At 40.0% G+C, this 9,841-nt stretch overlaps 1 protein-coding gene across 1 annotated transcript; it reads right to left on the bottom strand.

Moving 5' to 3' along the window:
* Positions 1–565: 565 nt before the first annotated feature.
* tbx18 (T-box transcription factor 18) lies at positions 566–9,610 on the bottom strand. Its single transcript, XM_043224514.1, has 8 exons — positions 9,094–9,610; positions 7,991–8,165; positions 7,342–7,443; positions 6,451–6,622; positions 5,833–6,000; positions 4,641–4,705; positions 3,246–3,340; positions 566–2,424 (listed from the first exon to the last, which is right to left on the bottom strand). Exons 1-8 carry the CDS (start codon positions 9,320–9,322, stop codon positions 1,763–1,765), a joined length of 1,668 nt encoding a protein of 555 aa, XP_043080449.1. The 5' UTR covers positions 9,323–9,610; the 3' UTR covers positions 566–1,762.
* Positions 9,611–9,841: the final 231 nt, after the last annotated feature.

Raw genomic sequence — 9,841 nt, 5'->3', positions numbered from 1 at the left:
CATCACCTTCAGTCCATAACAGGTGCCCGACTGGTTCCGGTTCTCAAGACTGGCCCAGTCCTACCAGCAACAGCATGTATTACAACAGTAGACTGCTAGTACCAATTATTGGTTTAAAAATATTAGCCAAAATTGATACACAACCTGTTTTAATCCCCCTAAATTCCTTTTTTATAACTATAGTGTAATAGGTGTTGAAAGTTAGAAGTGTTCAAAACCTCCTTTAGATTCGCACATACATTTTAAACTGAAATATTACCAGTTTACAAGTACATCAAGAGGGTGTGTGTAATGTCACTCACAGAAAAATGTTGACATATATGATGTCTCATTGACAAAAGTTCACTTTTTTTATTTAAGTTAAAAGGTTGCAAGTTCAAACGTTGTCTTTGTTTGCATGAATGCATTTTGGCTTTGTGTGTGTGTGTGTGTGTGTGTGTGTGTGTGTGTGTGTGCACCTCTCCTGGAGCCCCTGGTGGTATTTTTCATTTGTTAGGCATTCAGAACCTTTGCCTGACCCCAAGAGAGCATCTGATGCTGAAACACACAGGCACACACTCTATGATTATCCTTTAGCATATGGATATATTTTTATTTGGCTCAAAGGGTTTTCAAAGTCTCAGGCCAACAAGAGTCAAACATGGAGGAAGTGTCTATTGTGGCCATTCTGGCAAAAAAAGCCTGAATATTAAAAAGCAAGTATTAAAATTGCCGTAAGTGCAAGTGAAATCTCTACACAGTATCAATAATATTCATATTCTCCATATTTGTGAAAAATTACATTTAGTAAGTAAATTAGCAAAAGCTAACATGTCCGCAAAGGAAAAACATTCTTTTCAGTCCTTGGATTGAGAGCAAGACAGCTGACCTGGAATCAGCATGCATCTCGTGGCAGGACTATAATCCTTCTGAAGAATGCCAATGGTTGTATTTATAAAGTGTGAGAATTATCATCTCAGATCAGATTTCATTCTGCACCGTCTGTTCCAAGACAGCAGTGCTGATCCAGACCAAAACCCTTCCACTTGGAGAGAATTTGTAAACACTAGGCCACGTTTCCTTTTTCCTAGTCCAGTTTCAGTCTAAAACACATTACCTGCCATACATGCTGATTGGCTGTGCTGAAAACCTCAGCACAGATGTTGGCCCAGAGTGACATAGTTACCTGCTGACCGTCATCCAGCAAACTGTGTCACTGTTTGTGACATCACTTCCTGTCTTTTTTTTTTCTTCCAGTCTGCTCAATTTTAAGTGCCAAACTCTGTTTTACTGTCTATAAGCTGAGTCCAGCCTCACAAAAGTCATCTGTTAAACTCCTTACACTTCTACCAGCAGTTCATGGGTCTCATTGAACCTTGATGAGATCCGATGGTTGATGTCCTTTTATGCCGTGAAACTGTGTCTGTAAAGTGTTTTCTGGGTTTCTCATGTGATTCTTCAGGCATTTCCGTACCCTGGTGTCCAATAATGGTCTGTGCTGCTACATCAGAATGATTTTTGAGATATAAAGTCTATTGAAAATATCCTCAATGTGATCTTCAGCTGTCATTTACACAAAACATAAATGATATTGCAGATTTCTCTTAGTTCTGTACATTATGATTTGTCTCCTTTGCTTTTCACCTTCTCTCAACTTTTGTGAGAGTGATTAACCTCCAACAGATCATAAATTATGCTATCGACTAGTCCCAAAAACTAGATTATACTCAAAGAAAACATTCTTAGCTGAGTTTGAAGTCCGACAGAATTTATGGGATGCAGGTCAAGCCATGTGGGCTGTTACCTGGGAGGTGGAGCCGGTCAACCCCAATGTCCGTGAGTCAAAAAGATTCTGCTGACTACTACTGAGCATGTGCAGACTGTCCACAGTGGATAGAACCTGCCTGTCCGTCAGTGTACCGCTAGGGGAGGAGCCAAGGAATGACGTTTGTGTAGCTGCTGCCTTCTCGGGGCTGGTGGCCAGGCGGGGAGAAGTGGAGAAGTTGTAACCATACAGACCATATGGACTGTGCAGGCGGAACCCGTTATAGGATCCCTGTGTGCTCTGATTGGCTGAAAACGCATTATGGGTGTGGCTGGGCATTAGGTACTGCAGCTGGGAGGTTGTGCTTGGCATGCTGTGGATCTGGATTGGAAGGCCAGTCTGTGTGCACGAGAACGCTTCACCTTCGGTCCCGCTCACATACGTGGAGCTTCGAGTAGTGGAAAACGCATCTGCCGCTGGGTTGGCCAGTCGGCTGTAGGAGTCTGCAGAAAGGGGAGGGGCGTAGCGATGGAGTGGGTGGCTCGTTCGACTGCAGGTGGAGTAATCACACACCGGCCCCGCCCCAGATCCCAGGTGGAACGTAGGGGAAGAGCATGAGGATGAGGACAGCAGATGCGTGTGTCCTGAAGACCCGACGACACCATGAGAGCCAGCTGCACCTGTGAGCAGCCACACATCTGATTAATACAACACACACATAAAACATAAAAATATCACATATAGATCTTATGCGTCAGAGAAACATTTTTGGAACTTCTGTTTTTGTAATAGCTAGTAATTTGGCATCATCAATGCTGAAGAGTAATAAGTGGTTAATGTTTGAACCAGATGTCACAACAAATGTAATTTTAAATTGACTGGTTCATTTATAAATTTGTGCAACTTTGGATTTCTACCTTCACACAGTGGAAGAACAAACAGAAGACAGAAGACAACAAATGCAAAATGATAACGCACTGAAAACGGATGGGGATACAAACGTCCTATAGTAAACGTAAAATCAAATTTGTTCTCATTTTTCCTAAGCTTCCTAATAAAAAAATATATTTGAAGAATTGGTTTATTTTCGTATTTCCAACCTATTTCTGGAATCGGATTTGAATTTAAAAGGCATTCTCTAATTCTTTCAGAAATAGTTCACAAAAAAATCTTTCATAGTTTATATAGCTTCCACAAAAAAGGCACTTTAAAGGGTTAACTGTCCCTTTGAGAAACTCTTTTGTGCAAGTATTTTAGAGAAATTCATGTAAAGATGCGGTCACATTTACCGTTTGTCTGCAAAATTTCCAGTGAATCTGTTCACTCATTTTCACATCGGTCACATTAATTTTTGACATATTATTAAAAAAAGATAGCTTGCCAATTTTCTCTGCAGTTTCAGTAATTTGCTGCACCTTTATTCATAACAATTAAGGTGCAATGATATATTAAAACAGGGAAACAAAAACGCACAAATACATACAAAAAATACATATGGTACCTTGTTTAGTGATTCCAGGGATGTCCTCAAATGTCAGAGTTCTCAGTGAGGGCCGCCAGAATGCATATGACTCAACCAGAGCCTCTAGTCCCATCCTACAACACACAAACATTCTGATTAAGAAACGCTCAATATGCTTACAAACACAAAGTCAATAGTGACTCAGTAAATCTCTCAGTCAGCTTAGCAGAAAACTTCTGGAACTGGCTAAACTTTCCAACGGTGTGTTGAGTCCTGCCAGCCATCTTAGTGCAAGGCACTTTCCTTATCGGTGTGTATTTGAGCAGTAAAGCAGAGCAGGTAATGAAGAACATAAAGCGAGTGTGTCGGTGTGTGCGATGGCAAGGCTATAATTATTTTCACATAGCTTTATCGGTGGGATCAGACATAGAGTGCAGGAAGCCACAGTTAAAGCTTTACGAGGAGAGAGAAAGAAAAAGGGAGAGAGAGGGGGGTATTTTCTTGCTTTTTCTGGAAGTAATGGTGGTGCTCGGTGCGCCTTGTTAGCGTGGACGTTACCCCACCCCCTCCACAGTACCACTCAGGCGATAATTCACACAAGATGCCTCAACTTGTTTCGGCCCCAGTTTTATCAGCCACACCACTTGAGCTATCAAGTGGCCGAGTTTGTTTAGCAAACTGCTTAACTTTTCCTGTAACACTGAGCCACGGGGCTCGGTCTAAGTGCTCCGTGAGACCTCGCAGAGGGACGAAGGAAAAGTGGATGTATGTGGTCTGGTGTGATTCAGCGGGGTGTTAAAAACGCTCTCGTTTAAAACTAATGAGCAGAGTTAAACTTCCCCACTGAGCTTGCAAGTCAGCGTCACACAAGCCTTCTTTCTACAGCCTCCATTTCCTGTTTGCGCGTTTATTATTTCTCTTGTTTTACGTGAAGATGGAGAATGTTTTTATTGTGCTGTGTATTTTCATTTATACATTTATTTTTTTTCTAATGGCTTTTAATGTGACGCTGTTTTTATGTTTATTTTGTCTGGGCCTTGCTGGAATCTTTAAGTTTGGCTGAAAGAAGCCTTTTCCCTTTGGATAACCAATTATCTGATAATCCTTTAATATGGTTTGAGAGTTCTGAAATAACTTTATACTGATGTCAGAAGAGAAGTTGAACGAAAACAACAACGTTTTGTTGCCTGAAAGAAAGCTAGTGAAAAATAAGTGTAATGAAGTGTCATTTCTGTACCGAAACTACACACGCTATCCAAATTTAGTAAGAATGCGATCTGTTCTGTGCTAGATGGGTTTGACTCAGCTGTGATCAATTTTTGACATCAATAAAAACGTATTTAAAGACCTCGCAAGACATTTTCCCTCCGTTTTCCAGTATTAGCGCTGTTACTGATCTAACGAAGATCTGTACGAATACTTTACTATAATTACCTGTTTCTTCCTGAGTCTCTGAATCCTTTTGCAAATGGGTTCCTGTCGATCTTCAGTCTTGTTATCTGTAAAAGATCCACACATAAAAAAAACATTCTCCTTACTGACCCAAAGCCTGTAATGTCAAATTCCCTGACCTAGCACCAGTGACCCTTATCCCACAATGCAATGTGTGTGGGTTTATTTTATAAGCTTTTTGCTTCCGTGTGTGTGTGTAAGAGAGAGCGTGTGTGTTGTGTTTTTATAAGCTCGGACAAACGGATGACATCATTTCTAAAACTTGGAAGTTAACGTGCATATGATGATAAGATTTCAAGCTCTAACATATCTAAAACATGCTCTGGTATTAATCTGTTTTAGCAAATCAAAACAAACTTAAATTGCAATAATATGTATATATATATATATATATATATATATATATATATATATATATATATATATATATATATATATATATATAAATAAAAATACAAGTACTTATTTTTTTCTGTTTTTCAATTTACAAACATGTTGCTTCTGAACTGTTGGCACAGGAAGATCAATGCATATGCCTAAATAAACACTTATGTAACTGTGCCCTTTATAAATAAATTGCCCTTTATTGGGTGCTGCTCATTCTTTCGGTCTCATAGAGGCTTTGATCTATGAATGCAGAGAACAAGAGCCCTTCAACTCCCAACTCCTTTAGGCAATTTGTATAATTATTTCAATCAAACATCTTTTAAATTAGGTCATTTTTCCTAGCAGTGTAATTTAAGCCAGAGAGTTCTGCAACTGGGTGTATTATAAAATGAACTGTTATTGTCACAACAGAATATCTTCATACATTTTCTGTGAGCAGCATAATGAGGATAGTACTGTACCCGAGGCAAAAACTTTACAACCGACTTTTCAAAGTAATACAGGCTACATTTTGTGTGCTGATTCGTTTTTTTTTGGCCAATTACTATTTTATTTTTGCATATCTTGAAAGAAAATAACAATAATAAATATAAATATGACAATTAAAATAAATATTTTGGTTGTTGTAGCAGACATTTTTCTGCAGTTTCTTTTTTTAAATTCAACTCATAATAATGCAAGAAAAGACACTGAGCCTTTCGTGTACCTCTTAATTTCAAGGACAGTTTTCATGATTTGTTATAAAATTATGCATTGACCAGTTATATGAAGAAGTGGTATCAATTACCTGTTGGTTTTGGTATGCAGTCACCGTCGTGAAGACAGTTTCAGGGAAGGAAAATGCGTTGACACCGTCCCCGGTGGGAACCGCTTTGACCGGTGAGAGTTCTTCACCACACTCCTTACGGATGACGTGGACACGGGGCTGGTACTTGTGCATAGAGTGCAGAATGATCTGGAAAACATTACATCACGCGTCCGTGTTTAGAGTGGGAAACAGAGGAATTACCAAAGCAGTTTTCTACCTCAATAAAAGCACACATGCCTCCATTTTCAAAGGCCAAACGGGCCTTTAACTGCCTCGCCCTGGGGATGCTTTCAATTGAGTTTGTTTACAACCCTCCACATTACAACATGTTTAGGCCTTTAAAATAATACAGCAAAACAAAATGCACACCGGGCGACAATGGCTAGCATGTGTGGATGGGGTGCATGAAAAGAGTCGTCTAATTATAACGTTTAATTTATTTCAGGATCACAGAAGGAAATTCTGATGCTCTGCTTCAGTATGTTTCCTCTGAGACCCAACACAGAAGAAATGCGCTTCTTATTCAGCTTTCAGAAAACTTCTGTATTCAGAATGGATATAAATATATGGGATGCGAATAACAAAAGATTGACTTACATGGCCTTGGTCGTCGAGCTCGTTGTTGGTCAGTTTGAGTTTGTCGAAGCTTATAACTTGGCGCATCCACGTCTCACCGGAAGCAGGCGAATCGGGATGAATATAGACGCGCGGAGGGACGGGAGAGTCGGCGTTTCCCGCTACCATCCATTTCGAGCTGTGGTACACGTACCTTACGGAGAAAAAAAAAGTGTCACATACCGTGAATTTCACGCAATATATTGTTTCATATAATATTATATATGGCTAAGTTTCGAAGCAATTTGTCAGTATTTTTTAAGGCAACGCAACAAACGTCTTGTAGCGACCTACAGAGATCTGCGACCTTAAAGATCTTTAAAACAAAACCGATATATGTGATATGTGTTGTGTGTAAATAATAATAATATATCGACAGCGGTTATATTTTGCAGCCCGATAATGAACGGAAGGCGCTTTAATGTTGCTATGGCTACTTCTAAACTCTATTTTTTGAATGTAAAAGTTTGCGGCTGCAAAAAAACATCGTTCGACAGATCAGTTGAAACACGTGTATGCAGAAAATATTTTATCACTCCCTCGGCCTGCACGGTTTTAAACTTCAGCCGGTGATTCAAAACGCTCATAATCTGTCTTTACAGCTGTACAAAAATGTCCGTTATGAATTTGTTTTGACTGCAGTTGTCTCATGACCTTCAGGTCCGGCAGGTCAAGCTCCCAAAAGGACACAGCAAAAGGCCTGACTGAACATGTCAACAAAGTCCCGGAGTGCCATTTGTGGAGACGGTTAGTTCAAAATGTTCGATATTATGTTTGAGCATTTTAGACTGTTTTGATCATTTGTCTGCAGCAGCTTACAACAGGCTGCCCTGCAGCGAAACGCTTGGGAAGATAGGTTTCTACATCGCTCACCTGTACCGTTTGTTGTCGACAGGAACTATATCCATAGCGATATAATACTGTTGATGAGGATCCAGTCCCGCAATCTTAACTCTCATCGCGGGAAACATTCGCCTGGTATAAAATGACATTATATGTAAGTATTTAAAATCCACATTTCCCAAAAGCACACTTTTTTATTGTGGGCATAATAATTTTAACAAAAAAAGCACGTCGTACGTTTACATCGAATACTCTACTTAAAAGAGAAAAAAAAAATCGATGTATTTAATTATTCTAGTTGTCAATTAATTTAGATATACTGTCAGTGAGTAAATACAATTCCTCATAAATCACCATTAAATACAAACACGTAGCTGTAAGCAATGCAAAATGTAATGTAAAAATGTACAAATATATGCCAATATAAGCGCTGTAACACTATAAATATTTGAGTACATTTAGGGGCATTTTTTGCCCTAATCCCTGGTTACTCAACTTCACGTCAATCTACAATATTATTTTCAGAAGATGCTAGATATTTAATATGGATGAATTAAGTTTACAAAATCAGCCATAGAGCGTAATTATAAAAAATGGTATTGTATTATAATTTTCAAATGCTGAATATGGTGATTTGTAGCTAATTGTTAAATCGTGCAGCGTGTTTTGTGTGATGCACCTGCCGGCTTTGGTGATGATCATTTCGGTTCCTATCTCGTGGAATCGCTTCCACAAATCTGAGCCTTGCAGGTCCACGCGCATCTCCTCTCCGGAGCTCGTGCCTGATTGCACGAGGACCTGCGAGCTTTGGGATGCAGGTTGTGGGCTATCCAACAACACGTCCTCAGACTCCGCTGAGAAGGACAGAACAAAGCGCTCTTAGTTATTGTATATTTTCACAGCCTGTAGAAGACATTTCATTTTAAAGTTAGAGTTTTGAAGTGGCATGCAAAAGAATTTACGATGGGCTCAGAAGACACTGCATGTATTTATAGACGTTTTATACTTCGTATTATATGCTGTTAAACATTACAATGCCGTTTTTAGCATTTATTTTGTTTGGCGCGTATAGTAATCAGTCATGTAATTATTATTGAGAATTTAAGTAGCCTAATGCATTTATGATGAATTAGAGCTGCATTAGTTTACTTTACAAAAAAAATCAAATAAAATAACAATTATAATAAATCTTAGAAACATCAATAAAGTGAATCGAGTTATATTTTATTCCAGCTACAACTTTTCATTTTTCTTTCTTTCTTAATTTCCTTTTTTTTTTTTGCGAGTAGGCCTATGCTTTTGTGAAGGCAAGTTAATTTGAGTGTTTATGATTGCGGCCAAACTCATAAACACAGAATAGATTAGTCACTCTCTTAGTGCCTATATTTATGGGACTCATAACTGTGTTATTTTGTGTTTATACACTGTATTTCTCGTCTTTTTGTCATCCTGACTTCACTCCATTACATCTCTAAACGACAGAGGCATTTTACCTGAGCATTTGTTCATATTTCACGAAACTGTGTTATCTTTTAATGGTAATTATTGGTTAGTATTTATTTCTAATTATAATTTGCAGAACTGTACTCCATAATATAGAGGAAACGCAGAATTGCATCGGGTATATTTCCTTCGTGCAGTGTTACTTTTCAGCCGGGAGAATTACAAATATAAAAGTGCATTAGGCTATATTTGTGGTTTTGTTTCTTGTAGGTGTCACGCGCAGCCTAGCTGTATTTCTGAACGTCTTGTTTTGAGTCAGAACCGCAGAAGGCTACTTACGGGATTCGTCGCTTGCGCAGTCTGTCTCGCAACTCCTGGTGCTTGGACAAGTTCTCCCAGTCCGGGGTTGCGGGCTTTCTGTCAGGTTCGACACATCGTTTACCTCCTCAAAGCAGTTCTCATTGTCCTCCTCCAGCTTTCTTTTTTTCTCCGTGCCAATAAGCGCTTCTACCGAGAACGCGTGCGCTTTGAGGCTCATGGTACACGGGGACCGTCGTTTCTCAGCCATGGTAACAAACCAAGAAGACAGATTGGTCGAGAAAGAAGTTCACGAGAAGTGCATTTGCGACAGCACTTAATCTAGCATTCCTCGAGTCAAAATAGTCCGCTTCGGTCGCTAATTACCACGGGCGGTGTGACAAAGACGCTGAAAACGAAGCGACAGTCTATTCAAAACAGTCTCATCGGTCTGTCAACGCGCACAGACACCGAGGCAGTGGCCGGGATTCGTTAAAGTGCCAATAACCAGGGCAGAAGATGGGCGGGGCCGCCTCGCGTCAATCACCGATGATCTCCGCCAATAGGCGCGTAGCGTTTAGAACGCCCCGCCCACACGTGGTAAAGCGGCCTGGCTGAATGAATCATCTCTCGCTCGCCGAGCTCCGGTCATGCTCGCGGCATTGCGATCATTTTCACACTGCGGCTGCACATGCTCCACATGCTTCCGCATTACCTCCCCGCTAGCCCTCGTGAGCCAATCGTGTAGAATTATTACCAAAATCTACGCCTGTATCTGCGTGAGGCCCAG

The sequence above is a fragment of the Puntigrus tetrazona genome, chromosome 23 (genome assembly GCF_018831695.1).
Source record: "Puntigrus tetrazona isolate hp1 chromosome 23, ASM1883169v1, whole genome shotgun sequence".
NCBI lineage: Eukaryota > Metazoa > Chordata > Actinopteri > Cypriniformes > Cyprinidae > Puntigrus > Puntigrus tetrazona.
This window is presented reverse-complemented; position numbering and strand designations above follow the sequence as displayed.